General features: G+C 39.4%; 1 protein-coding gene across 1 annotated transcript in view; it reads left to right on the top strand.

The window, feature by feature from the left end:
- LOC118773336 (inactive N-acetylated-alpha-linked acidic dipeptidase-like protein 2) overlaps positions 1 to 21,412 on the top strand; it is a 237,138-nt gene that overhangs the window by 139,049 nt on the left and 76,677 nt on the right. The window contains exons 6-9 of the mRNA XM_036522222.1: positions 10,393 to 10,536; positions 16,930 to 17,022; positions 18,995 to 19,200; positions 20,893 to 21,021. Of these exons, the coding sequence (XP_036378115.1) occupies positions 10,393 to 10,536; positions 16,930 to 17,022; positions 18,995 to 19,200; positions 20,893 to 21,021 (572 nt within the window). The remainder of the gene's footprint in view (positions 1 to 10,392; positions 10,537 to 16,929; positions 17,023 to 18,994; positions 19,201 to 20,892; positions 21,022 to 21,412) is intronic.

Raw genomic sequence — 21,412 nt, forward strand, 5'->3', positions numbered from 1 at the left:
CTTCAAAAGACGCCATCTCTAACCTTAAGAAGCATCTTGAAGTAAGTTCTCTTTTTCATTATTTAAGATAATATTGATCGCTAGCTAGCTATCTTACATAGTTTGGCTGCACTGGATTAGCTATTCAGCTAGCTAGTAGGCTAGTAGGTATAGTATTAAAGCTAACTAGCTAACGAGTAGATACAGTGACAAAACAAGTGAAATTGTCACATGTTCAAAACTGCGATTACTCCAACAATTTTACACTACGCATATTATACATTAAATTGGTAATCTACTCCTTTCTCACTCACAATGTATTTAGGCTGGCTCATGCCTTTTCTAACTCATGTTTTCGTGTAATGTACAGTTTTTGAATTAACATTTACAATTCTGAAGAAACTGTGATGAAATGTCCATAGCCTTAACACGGGGGTGCCAAAATGTTAGCCACAACAATACTAAGTGAACATTCTAAAAATACCCATTCAGAACCTTAGTCGGATGCGCATTCTTTAAAAAAACGTTAAAAATTAAAAACATTAAAAACATGTTCAGAAAGTAATCCAAAGTATTTAGATTACGTTACTTACGTTACTAGTTTGCTGAAATCCCTTTTGACACTTTAGTTCCACTTGTTGTAAGTACTTCTGTCAAGTAAATAAATGTAAATGTATCATAAGGCCTTTCTATATATTAACTTATGCCTGTACAGTAGATCTGCACTGCAGCAGATCAGATAGTAATTTGGCAAACTGACATTAGTGGACCCCTATGCCTGCATTCTTTGTACCTGAGTAGTACTGGGTACCTCTACTGTATGTTCTCTAAGGATTCTCATTGGCAAGGAGCTTGAACTACAACTGTAGTCTGTTCTTAGACTCAGACATAGTTGAAACAAGCTGAAAATCCTTGTCTGAACTGGGCCTCAGAGTCCTATATGGAAAAGATATGGTGCTCAGCATTGTTCAGGTATCTTCCGTTACTGCTGGGTAATGAAAGGCTTATCTTAGAGGCTGTTGGCTGTATTGATTGGAGCAGTTCTCGCTTTGGTGAGCACTCTTAGAGAAGAGGTTCGGTAACCTTGACCTACACATGGTGAACGTTCTCCCCATCCACTCCAGCTGGATAATACGGCTGGTTTTCTCCCGTTTTTCTCAGTGTTCATAACATATTTCTACACAAGTATAGTGTTAATGTTGTTCAGATTAATCCAGTTATCCTCAACAATTTTGAACAGTTACTCTTTACAAGTGGTATTAAATGCTCAGTATTAATTTATTCCCCATCACACACACACACGCACACACGCACACACACGCACACACACACGCACACACACACACACACACACACATGCATGCGTATATTGCTGCTTTATGTAAATCAGCAGTAAACTCAGAGGAGACTTGCAGTGTGTCCCTAGGACTGTCTGATTATTTGTAAAATGCATTTTTATTTATTTTTATTTTTGCAATCCTTGATTGTCATACTTCATGGAATACTATTGAAGTATAACAGGCATCCAGAAATTACATAAGAGACAATGAGAAGTGAAGTGAGAAGAAATATATGTTTAAGATGAGATAGTTGGAATGCATTTTATTTGTGCAGTGTTTTGTTTTCAGGAAACATGTTGAATGAACTGTAATCTTGAGAATCTTTTTTCTGTTGTTGTAATTTAATAGGCGTCTGTTCATTTATATCAAACTTCAGACAATACCAGACCTAAGGATGCTTGTACCAAACATCAAAGATCTATAAAAGCAGTGCTGAATGAAGAGGTGCATGATAATCAAGGAAATCAAAGGGATACCATCCAATGATTACTATCAACAAACAAAACAGGGTATATGCATAACATCTATGGTGATGATAAACTTAACTCAAACACAGACACCATTGTTTAGCAATGCATAAAAGTGTATATGCTGAAGCTTTCTGCCCACTTGAACAATTACTGTCAGAGGGTAGCATCCACCAAAACATCTCTGCTCCTCATTTGCATGCAGTGTAAGTGATGCATAAAATATTCCATATTTGCACTAAATATTTTAAAAATGAAGAAAATAATTAATAAATGATGGATAAATTAATCCTTGAGTTAAATATAAAATAACAAATCTGCATATTGCAATATTGTGGAAAAGAGACAGAGAGGAGGTTAGATGCATAAAGATAGAGAAGGGTTTTGTTTTGTAACCGTAAAGATATTACACTCAACGATTACTTTGTTAGAAATGCACTGGTCATTTACTGAGGATAGTTAAATTCCACAATGAAGATAACATTTAATAACATGAGATCTTTTAAGTTTGTTAGAGATTGTCTATGCAAAATACCGATAAGACAATGATATAATTAATAAATGAGTAATAATAGCAATGAAGACAAACATTGAATAACCAATGGATGAGACAAAATAAACCAGAAAATACAAAGACAAACAAGAAATGAATTGATGAATAAATGAGGTTATAATAGAGTTAGAGACAAAACAATAACACATCAAGAGGAATGTGCAGGGCAGTAAAACTATGTGTATGAGTTTCAGATTGGGGATTTAATGCCTATTAAACAAAATACAAGAGATTATAAAAGATAATCATAGTTTGATGTTAGCTGACAAAAAATTAATTATACACTGGTTTGTCTGTACAGGTTTGTATAATATGAGCTATATTAACACTACTGTTGTCTCTGTTGTAAGTGACTTTTAAAAAAACGATCAGTGTAAATTGCTTATGATCCACAATACTCAGGATGCAAGTATTAGAGCACTGATTCTCAAACCTGCTCCTGGGGGCCCCCAGCTCTGCACGTTGTCCATCTTTCCCTGCTCTACCTACCTGAGCATTAGCTGATTAGCTGAGCACACCTGCTTTAATCAAGAACATGCACACTAATTTCAATCAGGTGTGTTTGGAGAAGGATAGATAGAAGATATGCAGGACAGTGGGCATGGGGTGTAGGATTGAGAAACACTGTAGTAGAGGACAATGTTATGTTTTTCTGAATATTTATATGGAGGGATAGACCATTAGATTGGTAAGGATGACAGTGCAACAGTTTTACTGGGGAGGCCACAGGACAGATCCATTGATGGCTTCTTATCTGGTCACAGGGGAGAGAGACATATGAGGGAAGTTCGCTTTTAGGATCAAGAAGAAGCTTTCTGTTATCCCTCACATCATGTTCAAAACCTTGGTGCTGGCATACAAGATAGTGAATGGGACAGTTCTTGTTTCTAAATTGTTCTTGTTTCAGTTGTTCTTGAAACAGTTCTTGTTTCTAAGTTATACTGTTGTAGGGCCTGAGTAGTGTTATGCTCACACTCAATGGTCTGGGTACGTTGCTCATTCAACTTGAATGGATACAGTTCTGTTCTTTTGCGCTGGAAATCGCTCTGGATAAGAGTGTCTGCTAAATGAATGTAATGAAATGTAATGAGACAGGGTAGTCACAGTACCAGAGGGGAAACAGGTTTGCAGGGGCAGTTTCGGGTCAGGCAACAGGAAGAAGCATCAGAACTCTCTTGGAACACATGAGATTGGAGTCCAAAGGGAGGCAGAACTCTCTCACAACATGCCAGCTGGCAGCCGCAGTAGTTTGTGCTTCGAGGGTGTCTTGGTGATGATTAGGTTAAGAGGTTGCAGGTTCCGCAGAAGACCAGCGGTTCATAAAGGCAAGGATGTAAAGTCATAATGCAGGGGCATCTGTTATTGGTGAGAACTTTGCTGGCGGTGAGATAAAGAAGTGGTCACATCAAAGGCTGTATTCCACCTGTACAAGGTGGCCTCAAACGCGTTAAGTGCTGGGCATGGATGGCTGCTCCAGAATGCCTTTGCTTAAATCTAGATTAAATTAAGATCAGTGCAAATGAAGTTCCTTTTCGAATGGCATAGTTCTGTTTTATGGAGCACAGTCCTCTCCTTACCCAATGGCTTGGGAAATGTACCCGACATTCTTTTGCAGAGGTACTTGTTCTTTAATTCAATTAAAGTCATCCAATAAAACACATTCATGCTCTTAGAATTCCAGTTGACTTAAGATTGATGACAATAAATTTGGTTTTAGCTTAATTTAAGCAAATATATTGTGTGTCCATAAATCCTACAAAGGATTGTATTATGTAAGGTATCAAATAAGAGTGTGTTCCAACAAATGACTTCAGAATAATATGTGACAAAAAGAAAGTCTGGATCTAGACAGAGCCGGCCCTGACCAATTTGGTGCCCTAGGCAAGATTTTAGCTGGTGCCCCTTGCATGGCAGCCAATTCCACCACCATGATTAATTGTGATTTTAAACTATTCTTTATTGTCAGACCATGACAAACACTTGCCAAACAGCATTCACAGATCTGAGGTAGAACATTCAAAACAATTATAATGATAAAATCTTTTTTCAACATCAGAATATGCATGAGTAAAATTAAGCAAAATCCTTTTTCAGTCCTTTTTCCTCAAAAAAATAAATATCTTAATAGAAAAATTAAGTGCTGCAGTGTGATACAGCACACATGTAAGATGGCTCAGACTGCAAAGTTTAATAGTGTTTTAAAGGATAATGTCAATAAATAAAACAATAAATAGACAAAGAAATCTTAATTCTGGTCAGCATGCCAAACCCTTTGTACAGACAGTCTGAAACATTTTGTAAGTGTTTTAGCTGACAATGTAAACAAAAGAAAAATCTCAACTTTGGTCAGTATCTTCTGTACAAGTTTTAAACAAGCAAAGCCATTACCATACAAGTTACGGGCAAGAAAGACAAGTCTGTCTGCAGCCTCAGGTTTTAAAGCTGCCCTGTGACAGCTGATAAGCTTCTTGAATCCCTCATTTTCAACAGTGCTAATGGGAAGCATGTCTTTTGCGATGCAATATGCAATTGCATTTGTCGCATGGCACGGTGCTGGAAAATGCTGATACGATCGTTTGATGCTAGGTAGTCGCACTGGGTACTGGCCTGGTGCTTGTTGAGCGTCCACTAACAACACTTGTTTGGGACTGTAATTTCTTACTTTCTGCATGTTCTAACGGGTGATAGTGTTTCAACTGATGAAACAGGTTTGTGGTGTTGTCTGTCTTTGATGGTACGTGTCTTCAGCACAGTTTGCAATGCACGCTGCTCTGTTTTTTGTCGGATTGTAAATAGGCAAAATAACTCCTAACTACTGAAGTTGAGTGACCTTTCTTGTCGACAATGTCTTCGTCCTTCGAGCTGGTCATAGGCACTGCTTTTTCTTCGGTGTCGCTCATTTTGCTTATTTTGCTTATTCCGCTCCAACTACAAGCCTGTCAGCCACTGCATCTGTAAATACCATGTGTTGGCCTGAATTTATACCTCTCACCGTGCAACCTAACTTGTGCAATGCGTACCTCTATTCCTGCGACATGATTGGCAGTTCGTGATTCATTTCTGTGCCTGCTATCCAAAAATGGAAATTAATTATATCGCACATTTGTTATATTATTTCATTATTGTTATCGTTTTATCGCCCAGCCCTACATTATAACTATTAATTACAAAAAGGGGTGGAAAAGGAAAAGCTTTTTAATTGACTATTACAAGCAGGGCTAATTTTCCCCAACTATACTAAGATGTCAATAAAATGTAGCCTATGCCTGGTTTCTTGAGGCAGACAGTGGATGGTTCATGCAGCACAAATTAGCGAACATTACTATCGTCCAAAGGAAGCTAGTAACATTCTGCTCCAACGATAACTACTGTGCAATAGATAAACTATTCATTCATCACATTACCTCTGTCTAGTTTAGATAACTCACCCATCCCCCACAATCAGGTCTAACTAAGAGCTGGGGGGGGGGGGGGGGTGATGCTGCGGGCAACGGAGAAAATTGGGTATGTAGTTACGTTGTTGTGAACTTTTTTGCAATATTTTGAAATAATAGTATTAAAATAGTAAAAGTTAAAAATTTTGAACGTTTTTTTTTCTTCCCACATTTGGGGCACCCCTAGCATTCGCCTATATCCGCCTATGCCAAGGGCCAACTCTGGATCTAGACTTTGTACTAAAGCTGTAAAAAAGGCAAATAGGATGCCTGGATACATATAAAAAAAATTGATTCAACATCCAATGAGGTCATCAGTGAAATGCACTGCCTTTGTCAGACCACATTTCAAGTACTGTGCCCAGATCTGGGCACCACAGTGTAAGAAAGATACTGAAGTTATTGAAAAAAGGAAGGTGAGAAGCAATAAGACTATTTCAAGGTTACAAAGAAATACATTACAAAAAGAAACTCTTTGTCTCTTTAGTCTCAACAAAAGGAGAGTCAGGGGAACATTGACTGAGATGTTTATATTTTTAAAAGGGACTAATAGTGTGGACCACAGAGGCTATTTCCTGATATGTTCTGTCTGCAGAGGGAGAAGTCATAGGAGGAAAGTAGACATTAGCCATTTCACAATGACACTAGTAAGTGTTTTTCAGAGTTCTTCTTGGATGGTATCTTAGTGTATCTTAATGAATACCAGTTTTCATATTGCAGAGATCTTTAAAGTGTTCAAGGCCAGGATTGATGTTATGCTGTATTAGTAGTTGGGCTGTTGTTGATATTCTGAATTTTAAGTTCTTATATTCATAATGGACAGTCTTCTGCAGTGACAGAACAAGTATCTGGTCCATATAAATATGCTGTCTTACTCTACATTGTCAAGCTTATTTATATTCAATAATGCTACATGAAAACATTGAATAAATGAAGTCAACACTGATCATGTTGCTGTGTTGCCCAGTGCCCAGTTAGAAAACTTTAGTTTTAAATTACCCCCATTAGCCTTACAGGTACATTTTTCCTCTATTCATTGTCCTGGGGTTATTATTTGGGAATGGACTGATGTTTGCTATTTGTAGAATAGGAAATTATTCATGTGTTGCACACTCACTTATCTGCCCACCCACATCTTACTCTTCTATGTGCAAGCACTCTTGTGTGTCTATTGCCTTGCCAAGGTTTTGTGTGTTCTCTTTGCTTCTCAGTCCTTGTAAGAAAAGAGAAGAGGTAGTGCTATGGCATCTACAAGGGATGGAGGGTGTAATGTTTTGTTGTAGTGTTTGGTTTGAAAATGAACAACCTTTATGTAAATTTTGTATTTTCAGTGTAATTTTTGGTATGGTTATTAGCACCGCTGTCTGTGTTTCTACCACCATGTTTTGTGTTACCTGGAGTATAATGCCATGACAAGACCACAGTGCAGAATGAGAGACAAAACAAATAATCTGACATTGACTTTTTGTTAATTAATCCGGGATGGACACTTCCTAATGACTGTGTAGAGTTTGCTTAAAACTCTTGGAGCATTTTACTTCAAAGATGTGCCCTGGAGATGCACTGATATGCAAGGTTACAGACCATAAACCTTTTGTGGTTTTTTTTGGCTTGAAAACCATTTAATGAAATGTCTTTTGCAAACCTGAATGAGGTTTTGTTTTTCTCTATGTGCACAAATAGCTCTGGGAAAAGTATACATTGCAAGTACATATGGTTTGCCCTTATGAAATTTTCAGTACCTGAGCTGTTTGTATTTTGTATTCCCATCTCCAGGAATTAATCCTGTTTTAATGTAGCAGTTGCTAATAAGCCATACAAATGACTTATCTCTTTCAAAGGTGGATCAATAGTGGGACTTGTAATACTCTATTTATGGAGATCACCAAGGAGGCAGAACAACATGAAACATCTCTCAGGAATGGGAAGAAATATGTAGAGTGTGAAATCTGGTCTTTAGCATGTCTGCATTTCGCTTTGGCACTCGTGTGTCTTCAGTTAGTAATGAATGTGTGGTGCACATAAGAATTATGTGTAGGAGTGTGGTTATATACGCACAGACCCCAATATCTAAGTGCACATGCTCTGCTGAAGTGCCAAAAACAAGATGGCCTCTCCAGAGGATCTGAATTCTATACCTGTTGAACTTCTGCTCAATGCTGATGTTCCCACAGCCGGCTGTGCTAATAAACCTTCCTGTCTTTTGCTACGAACATCGAATCTGCTTCTTTGTCGTAACGAAACACTTTTTGGTGTTTGGGACGTTGACTAACAGTGGATTTGCAGCTGCAGAGATAAGAACTATTTACAGCTGACTTGTTTGTGCCTTGTGAGGTCAGGTCTTTGGAAAGAGAAGCACTTTGTGATGACCTCTATTTGGGTCAGAAAAAGTGGTGCATTTCAGATGGCTCTGTGCAGGTTGTATCTAGGCAACACAATTACACAATCACTCAGAGAAATCATGTTAAAAATTCCTTTCATTGTCCACATGATGCAAATTGTCCTAATTCTAGAGATCTGTTGTTAGAGTAGTCCCCTCAATGCACCTCTGAAAGCTCTCTATGTTACAGTTATAGAGTCCCAGGAGAAAACATCAAATTAACGTATTTGATGATCTATAATGAATCATATTCACCATAGGATAGTCCTTCTGTGTAAATGAAGACATAATGAAGCCAGTGGTAAAAAGGCTGAAAAAAGATTATAAAAGGCCCCTTGCAATTATACATGGTTAAACATAAGTCACTGGTAGGCAATGGAGAGATGGTATCTACATATGAACGTTTAACTTTGGTACAGTATGTAGTGGTTGACAGAGAGTTCAAAAATCTGTGTTTTTATCGACCGTTGAAAATAACAATTTGTGAGTGCTGATCATCTTAGCCTGTTTGTTAATTCAGAACTAGTTAGAATAGTTAGAGTTATTAGAATAGAATAGTTAAAATGCAATTGAAATCATTTCTCAACCTTTTTTTGCATTCAAATACCTTTAACGGAGTACATGATAGGCCAAGAACCAGAGAAGGGGAGAAGGTGGGTTTCCAGGCCGCAATGGTGTCGGGTATACCGGGACAAATACTGGTGGGCCACTGCATCAGTGGGCTGGTGGACCGTCAAAAAATCCATAAAGTTTTTACCGGCCCTGTCTGTCTCTTTACCAGCCCTCTCTGTGTCCCTCTGATGAAATGGTTCGATTGGGAGGACTGAGAAATTAATGTTTATTTCAATAACAAGATACCATAATTTCATGAATGCTTTCACTGTTAAGGCATGTTGTATAGATGTTTTCAATGACACACGCTCATATGTAATCCTTTACTTTGACATTGACAAAGTCACATCACGATTAGTTCAAACAGAGCTGAGTTGCATAAGCTAACCAACAACGCAGTCATCGAATCTAAGTGAAATATTGCATTGTCACCGCTGTTTTTTTAATTAACGCTTAATAAAATGAGACAAGTTTTCAATGTTAGCTGTGTGCCATTATCAAGACAAGCAAGGTAGCTAGCTAGCTAGTAAAGGTAGCTAGCTAGCTAGTGTAAAGGGAACTTCAGGACCGCTGATGACCAAGTTGTACCTAGCTAGCTAGCTAGCTAGCTAGCTGCATTAAACACGACGATATAAAACTTGCTACGTGGTGTATATTCAGAAGAATATAATCGTTTGTAAAGTCCATGCACATTAACTAATTACAAGGTAGTCTCAGTTGTAGGCAGAACTTGAGAATCATAGCCAAATATACTTAATTCCCAAGCACCCCGCCCTGTCCCCTTGGTCCTAGCGGATAAGTCCAGGGCTGAATTTCTTTCCCAGTACACCCTTGCCAGGCCGTAATTTGTGTCTGACAGGGCCTGCCATGCAAGAGGGGCAGCCGCACTGGAAAATTGAACCTCCTAAATAATTTGCTCCTAAAGCAGGATTAGGCTCACAGTTTTCCAGTTTTAATGAGGTGGAATCAATGGAGTATTTCACCAATCTAAATCCCTATTGGTACATGGAGGCTGTTGCCTCAAACAAAGGCTGTGAGCCTATTAGTAGGTGCCTGCATGCCCCAGTACACTGTGGAAGGGTCAGATATGCACTAAAATCACTTTTTCTAGAGCCCGCACTGTCTTTTCGCTCTGCTTTCCAGTGGATTAGGCCAAGGCTACTGTGATGACCTCCCCACACACTGTTTTCGTTTCAGCTCAGAATGCCCTGAGGAGGCCTGTGAAAGTGTAGTATACCATTATGAACAATATAAACAGTGCCCTGATTTCTCAGGTGCTGTAATTTGTGCTCTTTATGTGGGGTTTTTGTACATCCAGTTTATAAAAAAATCACCCCTACAAAGCTATAAACTTTTGTATTCATCATTTATGTTGCTTAGATTTCTTTAACGCATTCTAGCTGTTATTGGATCTTTGAAACATGCTAAGTCACAAATCAAATCATTGTAATGACCTGAACTTGCAGAGAGTGCAGTGCAATCACTTTATATTTGTTTTTTTTATCATTTGGTATGGAATATGTCATGTCTTTTGGGGTTTTTATGTGTTTTTGCAGTTTTTTCTAAAACTGGATGTGACTGATGTTGAAGCATTTGCAGTTTATAATTCTGTGCCTGCCTTTTGCAGCTGGAAGTTACCGGGAGCAGAGGCCCAACCTGACATCCCTGCTGGTCCAGCCAATCTCTGCCTCGCTAGCCAGAGAGCTGCTGTCTGTCCCTTCGGTGGGGCAGGAGAGCCCCTGCACTCCTCTGGCTATGCCAGCAACATCAGGTAAAGCTCCACTCCACAGGCTTCTGTCCTTCAACAAGGTGCTGCCTCCTCCAACCCTGTGGACTGCTTCTCACCTCCCACAAGCTGCTGATGTTCAGGTCAGCGGCAACTGGCGTTGAGAGCCCTGTTGTTACCCCGCACCATCACAACCCCAGAGCAGCAGGCAGGCTGTCTCGCCCACATGACTTTGCTGCAGTCAGTCCAGGAACAGGCGAGAGGTGGAGCCTGCCCTCCACAATGGGGGCAAGGGGAGGTGTGACAGGTGCTGGAGGCAACCCACGGTTCCACATTAATCATTGAAATAAGATATAGTCACGTGTAACACAGGGGGAGATGCAGCCATGTTACTAGGGGGGCCAAGTCCCACTCCTGGCTGTGCATTAAGGGTCAGGCGTGTTCTGAGAAAATTATTATCCTGATTTATGCCCAACGTTGTGAATACTGTGAAAAGTGGATCGTTACATCTGGGTGAATTACAGTGGACCTCAACACCTTCTCATGGATACACTCGTCAAGGCAATAGATGTCCAAGGCTATTATACATGTCAATCAGTGTAGCTCACGTAATTCGTTTGTAATTTAATTGAATCCATGAGTAGATGACTGGGCAGCTGCAGTACATTGGGGTGATATCTCTCAGAGGTCAAACTTAACAAGGATATGGTCAATACTGTTGCCATATATGTGTGTAGCTGTGTCCATAAAACTGACAAATGGAGAACTGCATTTATAGGCCCATAATTGGATTTAGATGCAAGGAGTTGAGGTAGAAGGTCATTGTTCCAAATGGGTAATACTTTTAATCTGTTGAGAGATGATGGATCTTGAAACATATATAGTAGCTGATTCTCAATTATTATCATCCTCTCAGTAACCCACAGGTGATTTTATTACAGCTATAGTGTTATTTTACATTCTCTGATATTCAGTGGTTTTATCAGCAAAATGAATATTGAAACACTCCATATCCCACAAAGTGGTAGTGTTCCTTCTCACCATAAACATCAAATGAACTTGATATGACCAGCAGGTGAAGTGTTGTGCGAGGCCCAGCAACTCTCTGCCTAGCCTGGGAATGTTGTATCTTATACTGTAGTTAAATACTCACCAATCCGAATCAGATGCAGTTCCTGCAATCCTCTCCCCAACCAGTTAAGTCCGCTCACCTGGGGCCGTGCTCGCAGAGGTGGGGATAAATATTACAGAGCCCACATGAAATAAACAGCAAAGAAGAGTGACAGAAATGTAGACGTGCCTTAGCCTCTCTTGCAGAACAATGAGAAAAACAGGCGAATGAACTTGTTTTAATGGAGGGCATTAAGCACTAATTCCTGCTATTGACTGAAAATCCCTCCATATCTTTGCATCGTCACCCAGGAGACCTGGAGACTGAAGCGTTGCAGTTGCTCGGCCTTGATAGACAGTACAGGATTTCTGCTCAAACGACAGAATGAAGGGAAATGGGCTTTGGACCAAATCCCTTGCCAAGGTTCCAATAAAGAAGTTAAATGGATGTGTTATTGGGGTGATTATTAAGCATCTTGCAGTAAGGCTATTTTTTCAATGTTGTTTTGTTTTGTCTGGTATTGTGCTTTATTGAAACTCTTCAAAGAGAAAGGCCATTGCTGAAAGGCCACAGCAAAAGATGCAATGTCATTGTGTATTATGCTTGTGTGTATGTGACTGGCTGTGATCTTGGTTTAATGTAAATGTCATTTATATTTGTAATTATGAGTGTACAAGTAGGGATTTTCAGGACTTACTCATAGCTGATGTTCACCAGATCATATCTGCCAACTCTGATATTTCAAAAAGATCTTGGAAATTTTTACTGGGAAGACTTTATTTCCATCATAGCTGTGCATATACTATTCCCAGCAACACAGTCATCAATGCAAGAGGGATTTTACAAATGCAATCAAATATTAATGTATAATTAAGCCATATATTAAAACATTCTTATAACACATATATTTTATGAGTTTTCAGTTTACATGCTAATGTCAGAACTGCACATCACCTCAGTTCCAGTTGCTTCTTTTAGAAACCTCACTGCTGACATGGTGCATTGGAGTGAATGGATGTGTTTGGAGGTACTGTGCAGCTAGGGTTGCCACATTTTCAACAAGCCAAAACCGGACACCCTATGCAATAACACACTTAAAGTCAACGACCTGACCACATGATTTTATTGCTTGTTTTTCCCCCCAGACTGCACATTGCGAAAACCGGACAAATGACAGTCATAACCAGACACCCAGACATATAGCCTGGAAACCGGACTGTCCAGGTTAAAACCAGACGGGTGGCAACCCTATATGCAGCTCAGGAAGCATATACTGTAAGAGACAGCTTGCTGTACAGTATGCATTTAATGGAGTTAAATATGTTCCAGTAGGAGATGGAAACTCATCTGTAACAGAGGATAGCTGATTGCAAACTGAAATAAAGTTCACTTTGTTTTTTTTTATTTTTTGTCCTTGGATTGCTGAGATGTATTTCTGAGAATACTGCAATTACTGTTTCATCAGCAGCTTTGCTGCAGTTTGCCTTTTCTGTGTATAGTGCATGTAGCTGTTTTGAGCTTTTTTGTTCAGTTATTTGTGTTTAGTGCTTAATGCACCAAGCAGACATTGGAATCTGCATTTTGGTTATTGAGACTTCCTTATGACTGACATGCTTTGCTAGCTGGCTAACCTGAATTTGTAGGTAGTAGAAAAGCTGCTATATTTGCATCCCAGTATCATCATGTTATGGGTTTGTTTTCATTTATGTTGTAACTTCATTTGAAATATGCTGTATATATGAAAATGTCAATTTATTTTAATTACCAAAAAGAATAATAATAATAAGATTGGCAAACAGCTGACAGCACACTTTAACCCTCAGATAAACCCATCAGTGCATCTCTGTTCAGTCCCTCTTTATGGGAGTAAGGTAAGAGCATCTGTCTCCTTGGGCATATGTGTGATTGTTCGCTTCAATCAGTGCCCGTGTTCACATCTCAAGGTTACTGACTGGAACTCGGTGTGGTTTTCCCATTCACGTGCCAGTGGGCCTAACATCGGTAGCCAGTTTCTCTGTCTTCACAATCGATACAACCAAAATGCCGGCAGCGGGGACCAGAGTGCCATTGATCTCCCAATGGGGGGGTGTTGTCCCAGGCCTGTCTGCCTTTCAGGCTCTCTCACAGCTCTCCCAACCATAACCTCCGAAGGGAGGCCCAGCACTGCTACAGTGTTCCATTAGTTTGATCAAACCAGGCAAGCTAGTAATCTGTACCCCTATTGATTGGGTGACCACTCTAGAGACTTGGAATAATTAGTTTTCGTCTGTCCTTTTTTGTCCCCTTGTAATTAATGTTCAGCACAGTGCTTGGCTGTTTTCTAATTGCATGTGCCTTCCACTCTATGGAAATGAACCACTTACACAACACCCAAGAGCCTGGCTTTCTCTACCCATATTCATGTGACACCATGCACACACCCACACCTGCTTTCTTTGAGGACAAGTAATGTATTGTTTACGGTGCAGAGGGCTCTAATATGGCACAAAATGTATTTGAAAGAAGCGTATTCATTATGATCATTTTTGCTAAGCTGTATGGTACTTTAGGCAGGTGTCTGTGGGGTGATTTCATCTCACACTTATTCACCATGAAATTCAATAGAAATGGGAGCAACTCAGTCGAATGTTAATTTCTGCAGAGCGCCACTCCCCGCTGCACTGGCCTGCCTCTAAGGCCTCCGAACAAATGGCATAAGTATTATAAATCGTCTCTCCAGTTACAGCCATAGAGCAGAAAACTATGTGAAATCGCTTTATAGAAACACTCTGAGGCCTTTAATTATAATGGTATTGATTGCTGCACCCAGGTGCCCCAGCTGCTATGGGTTTTCATTTTCAACATTTTCCTCTCCTCTTGATTAAACGATGAGAGGGAAAAATAAAATCTGCAGGACAGCAGTGTAATCTGTCATGTGCAGAAAATGCATTTAATCACCTGCCAGTTATATTTTATTTATGTATTTTGAGGTTTGGCATAAAATATGTGATGTATTGTCCTGTGTGCATTTTTCCCATATGACCATGAAAATATATGCTTTAGGGATTAGTAGTAAAGAAAGCTATGTACAGCAAAGATTAATGTCATAGACTTAGCACACCTATTGGATTTGTACACAAAATGGCAAGGCTACGTCAGTGATATAAAAATCCCATCGTTTAACCTTTAACCTGCCTGTTCTTAAATAAAAAAACTATATCCTCCAGCGTTTTTACACTGTAGCTATATCATTGCAATATTGCATGCTCATCTACAGCTCTTTACCCACAGTAATTTGTCCAGTTGTCAAAAATGATAAATGAGATTTTGTGCCTGCAGGAAGACCACTGAATTTTTATACAGAATAAAATTACTCCAGGAAGGGGGAAGAATAACTACTGTGTCAATGGTCAATGCATAGGGCGGATTCATCAGCTGTTATTTGTGTCCATGGCCTGTATCCTCTCATATTTATTTCCTTCTGATATTCACATTCAAGCAAGCTAATGGGAAAGTCAGGTTTGTACATCCCAAGGCCAACACGCTTGCCAGTGGGTGGGGCTAACTTAAAAGGGGATTTTCAAGCCTGTATTGCCTTAAACCTGTGCAGAGCCTGTGTTCCGCTTGCCAGTACAGTTTGAACTGGGGAATTCAGCTGCTCTGTAGAGACTGGAGTCCACTAGGACCTCAGTTTGCTTTCATCTGGCAGTATATCAATACGATTAATATTCAACCCACCGACTGACCCTTTGTCCCTTATAGCAACAACTCTGGGGGGGGGGGGGGGGCGGTGTTATTGGGGTACAGAAGCAACTTTGTGTTTTCCGTCCCTGCTTTGGCTTGGTCTGTTTTTAGAGACTCCCCCAATGTTTGCACTTTTTATCATGGGTAGGCAAGGTGCAGAGATGTTGGGTTTGTTTTTGAAGCGTTAATCCCCTCTTTTTTGTCTGTCAGGATTTCATCCCAGAATTACGGGAACCACAAAGTGGCGTAATTTATCAGGGAAACACTTCCAGCATTCTTGAAACTTAAAAACGTGAAATCACGGGCTACTGAGCTATTGGCTCAGGATTTGTTGTCCATGCTAAAGTCTTGTTCCTATGAAAGAGGATATGAAAAAAAGACTGTGAGCATTGCAAATGGTGATCAGAGAGAGAAGAGAGAGAGAAAGAAAGAAACAGAGAAAGAGTCTTGCATATGCTTTACCTGGGCAGGAGTGTTATGCTTGAGGCTGAGTGATAAGATGAGCCTGCGGTAATCTCTATCCCTGTACCCATGAGGGCACAGCCTGGCTGGTGACCCGCTCCCTTCATGTGCAAGTGACTCCCACTAGATGAAGCCTGTCAGTTGATTTGGAATTGCAGAAATGCAGACCATTGTGAATTGTTGTTTCTCACCAGCCTCTCAAACAGTTCATTCTGTTCCTGGCAATTTGGTCTGCCTCATTGGTACCATATTTCCTTTCTGCAGTGCAGACTGTTGGAATGTGAAAACTACTGATTCACCACATTTTAAGATGGATGCAATTGCTCACTCTCTTGCTTATGCAGTGCCTGTTTTAAGGTGTATCAGAATGATTATGTATGATCTTTCCTTCCCTGTAATGATAGCTGCAGTACAGCTATCCTCACAGTGTTTTGCTATTTTGTACATTGCTGTCACTTGCTTTTGATTCAACAGTGGATGTTCATTTTCTCTTGCACACTGTGATTGAGGGTCCAAGGGATTAATAAAGATGAAAGGAGCCCATACAGGAGGAGGAATACACAATGATGTCTGTGAGAATTTATTTGTCGTAACCAATAAATATGTGTGTTAGGTGCAAGGAGCAAAGTACCTGTCCTCAATATTGTTTTTTTTCTTCTTCAGAGCACCTGATTTATTGCTCATCCTGTTATTTTCTAAATTTAATATTCTCAAGCATTTGTATTAAGCAGATTTTGATTGATTTGGTGAACCTCTGTTGTGTCCTTTCCAAATTAGTTTTCTGTTTAAGTGAGCATTCATTATGGCACATGTTTTCACTGAGGGGAATGAAACAGTGCAGTAGCTCTTGCAGCAGAAGCTGTGTGACTGAAAATGAAATATGGACACAATGGAATGTAATAGTACTTTGTATGAAGGAAGACATGTCGTTACTCGTTTTATGTGTATATCAATGTCTTGACTCTTGCTCACATCAAGAAAAGAGGTTCCATGGGGAATGTTATATCTTCATTTGAGTAAAGGGAAGATATATTCTCTTCAAGCTATGATGATGTGGCACTCCCTCTGACATTTTCAGTATTTTTCCTCACAAATATTTTCCTACAGTGCTCCTTGCAAATGTATCTGTGTTTGTTTCACAGTGAAAAAGACCATTACTCTGTCTATTGGGACCCAAGCCACATACAAGATGGTGCACAATGTTATTGGATATCTAAAAGGAGCAACTAATCCTGGTAAGCAGCTAAATAAATAAATAAATAAAAGACAGCGTATCCCAAATTCTGTATGTGCATATGTTGTTTTTGCTCTGAGTTTTTGATTAATTAGGTTTGAATGAGCTGTTAATTGGATGCTGATCTGGATTTTACATATGCTGTCAAGTAACTGCTATGGGGAAAAATGGATTGTGATAAGAGTGCTTTTGGTACTAGAAAGATACGGTAGTTTTCTTCACTAGATTTCTGTTCTTTTGTGGCCTTTAAATAAATTGCTAATACAAATTAGCATTCAACTTGTATGATTAAAGTAAATTAGCTATTGAATTAGCTGCTAATAATAACTAATTTGGTAACTAATTAAATGAGATACCTGCCTCAAATTGGTTTAAGGGGCAGATGCTGTATTAAAGAAAATTTGTAGGGTGAACAGCATTTACTTGTATTCCTTTTAATGAATGCAACTACACCTCTTAACAATACATTTCTGTCAGAAAGGACTTGCTGCTGATTAACTGCCAAGAGATGTGAAATCCAGATCTTAAATCAATTAACTGCTTCATCACGTAAATAAGAGCTGGAACAAACTCTTCCCAGGACCAGGATTTGGAAATATAGTGTCATTAGACAAGTTCAACTTGTAAAAAAAAAAATGTTTTTTTAACTTTTCCTGTGAGAGAGGCCTTTAATATTAATTTGGTCCTTGCAGCACACAAGTATCAGTTAGTGACAAAATCCAAAGAGCATAAAGTCATACATAAGTGATGTGAAGGAGCAGTCATTTCCTTCTCTCTGCAGCAGTGGTGTGTCTGAAAAAGAAGGCACTGTAACTGTGTAAATTTCGTTGGGATACAATACCACCAGTTTATCTTAGTTTTAGGGTTCTTTTGCTGAATGTAAATAATGTATGATACCTTCCAGCAGATTTTATTATATCATCTGTTCATAATGTGAATTCTTGTAAAATTGCATTATTTCTTTAAATAGAGGCTCAGAATCTCTTCATTCCTTGGGCCATATAAGAATAATTTTGCTGCAAAGGTACTTTATAAAAATAAGTCTACAGGCAACAGGTGTGTTTTTTTATTCTGCTTTGTGAGGAAAATTGTTTTTGCTTTCTGCCTAATCGGTGCAGTGGCAGAGACATTGCAGACCACAATTGTCTCTCAATGCAGCAGAAAACATTCATCAATTTATAGCAGAAACACGATCCTGAGATAAGCCAGTGGATCAGCCTGCCCTTGCCTCAGTATTCCATCTGTTCACTTCCTGTTGGGAAGTACAAACTCAGGGAAATTCATAAAATTAAATGAAATATCTTGATGCTGAAACAGCCCTTTTCCATCTCATGACAAACTGCTCTCTTAAAACAATGCCTGCCACCACTGAGCAAATGCAGATCACTTAGCGGATGAAATGGGGTTTTAATTACTGGCCAGCTTTGCTCCTTTAAGATGATTTAATCAAAGCCCCCATATGATGGGAGTCTTTAATCTTTTCCACTGTTTTTAATGCTAGCATGACTACATGCTTTAACACTAAAAATTATTGCTCAGATTTACCGTCTGATATTAATCTGTCATAATTGGCCACTAAAGCATATAATATGAACCACAAATCTAATGAGAATAAAGTTTTCCTAGTGTCCAAAATCCACTGCTGGCTGATCTCAGACCCATTTGTTAATTGCTTTATTTTACCAGTACAACCATTTCTTTGTTCCTGTTTTCCTGGTAATTTCCAGGATTAACACTCAATTGGTCAAATTATCTTGCTCTTTACTTGTGTCACCTCTTGCTTCACCACTTGTCTTTATGTAAAATATAGCAGCCAAGTGCTTTACATTTTCATCTTTTAGTGGCTACCTTGCCCATAAATGACAACTCAAAACAGATTGCAAATAACATACATCTTCAGAAGTGGCTTTCCTCTTCTGTTGGTTGTGTATGTGGTTTTTTGTCTGAGTGCATTTCTTTCTGTCTGTTTGCAGATCGATACGTGCTGGTGGGCAGTCGCCATGACAGCTGGCATGGAGGCTCCTCGGCAGAGTGGAGCAGTGGTACTGCTGTCATGACCCAGATCATTGCCTCCCTGACCGCCCAAGCCAGAAAAGGTTGGCAGCCTGACCGTACCACTGTTTTCTGTTCGTGGGGAGGATCTGCATTCGGCAATATTGGCTCCTTTGAATGGGGAGAGGTAAATTTAGAGTGTCCAGTCTGTTTCCACCTCCCTTTTTGTCTTCACCCCTATTTCAACATAGAATTACCCTGTTCACACATACTTGTTAGTTTTAGCCATGTGTCAGAAAGTCAGAAAGTGTCCCTTAGTGCAGTTATCCTGCCTATAGACTGTACTGTTGCACAGTGACCCAGTGTTATCTAAATGGAGGTAGAAGATTTTCACCCACTTTTTTATGTTTATCTTTTTCTACAGTTACTTTGGAAAAAAGCAACTAGTACCATCTGCCCCACAGGCTCCAAGCCATAGCTGAAAAAAATACTTCCTTGTTTTCTAGCTCCACCAACAAACCATGTAAAATTAGAACAGACAGATGGGAGTAGTAGATTCTGCCCAGAGTTAATGAAATTGTTCTGGCAACCAGTAATGGCCAGTCTTAAAAATGCAATCAAAAATATTAAGATAAATAATGAAATTTGAGGAGATGAAATTTAGTATAATTTCTGGCTAAACTTTTTTGCAAGCTTGTCTCCAAATAAGGTTTAGGATTTGGAACCCCAAAGCATTAGATCTACATACACACACACACACATACACACACACACACACACACACACACCAAACATGCATACATGCATAATACCACCTCATATTTATCTGTGCATGATGTAAAATGTTTCCCTACAAACATGGTTACATTCATCTGTGACTGTGTCTTAATTTATTCATAATACTGTGTCAGCATTTGGGCACATCAGTATTGTTCAGTCACATGACATGTTGAGTTCATCAACTTTTCCTTGTTCTCTTTTGAATAGTGGTGTTTTCCCAGTTACGTTTTCCATTTACTTGCTTAGCCATTTATGTCACCTCAGTGTTTTTACAATCTGTGGCATGTAATGTTATTTTCATTGAGATATTATGGAAAGACATTTTCTACTTGTTGCATTGTAAAGATATCAGTGGAACTTGGTCTGTGATGTATGGCTCATTTCTGTCAACTGCATGAAACAACTGCACAATGGCCATGCTAGAAAAGCAGTTTCCACTTACAACTGTAGGTAGGGTACAGTTTCAGGCGGCTTACTCAAAGTACATTTGGCTCCCTAGTACTTGCTTATTGAACTAAATGAAGGAGGAAGTAGCCTGGCACAGTGGCAAGTAAATTGTGTAATCTCTGGGAAAAAGAATTTTTTAAGCAAACATCGAACATGTTCAGCTGGCCCGAAACACTACATGTATGTCACAGGAGAAGGAAACAAACTTTTGTTTTCAATTTATTCACTGATCAGCTGTAGTGTATGTAATGTTACTGACTAGATTATGCAGAAGGATATTACAATCTCTCTAGCTAGACTGTTTTCCACTGAGATAACTAACTGCTATAAAGCAGCCAATTTTACAAAGCAGCTAATTTAGCTAGCTAGGACTTGCACTTTTTCCAAGGTAGTTTATGAGGATGAGTATGCAGAGCAGAAAAGGGGTTGACATTTGACGTGCTTCCAGAGCAAACTGAACCTCAAGATAATATATAGACAGTTTCATTTCACCGTCAGCTCAAAGTTCAACATGGGTAAATGGAAAGGAGCCGATACCAAAAGTGTCTCCTGAGCTTGTTTTGGGAAATAAATGTTCCACAAAAGGAAATAATGCAGTGGTAAGTGTATATGTTCTACTGCTGATGTGATTGTGCGCTGCTCTTTGTTGCAGGAGAATCGGGTGGTGCTGCAGAGTAATGCAGTGGCTTATGTTAGCCTGCACAGCCCTGTCAGGGGGAAGCTGGCTTTGCGCTCTGTGGCATCTCCCTCATTACTGCAGGTGGCTTCTGACATCCATAAGGTACCGTTGGCCTCTTTGTGGTCACAGCTTCTGATGTTCCCTCACATACTGTGTTCCTTCCTCTTTATTTCTCTGCACCTTTATCTTAGTTTATTAACCTTTTCTCCATGGTCTTCCTTTGAGCTTGTATGAAATGGCATGGTTCAGCTATGCACAAGTTTTTACAATGCAAGCATTTGAATGGGTTCTGTTGTCCTCTGTTTTCCCTGAAGTCACTTCCTAATACTAGGGGAAGGGATATATTTGTGGGGAAAACAACTTTTGCCTCATACCCAGTGGACATCAGGACCAATATATAGGCCCTGTTTTGAATTCAGATGAAATACAAGTCCAGAGTACTCAGCAATCCTGTATGTGCAAAGGAAAGTCCAGCAATAGAGTAGTATCCCCA

Source organism: Megalops cyprinoides, chromosome 2 (assembly GCF_013368585.1).
Source record: "Megalops cyprinoides isolate fMegCyp1 chromosome 2, fMegCyp1.pri, whole genome shotgun sequence".
NCBI classification, from domain to species: Eukaryota; Metazoa; Chordata; class Actinopteri; order Elopiformes; family Megalopidae; genus Megalops; species Megalops cyprinoides.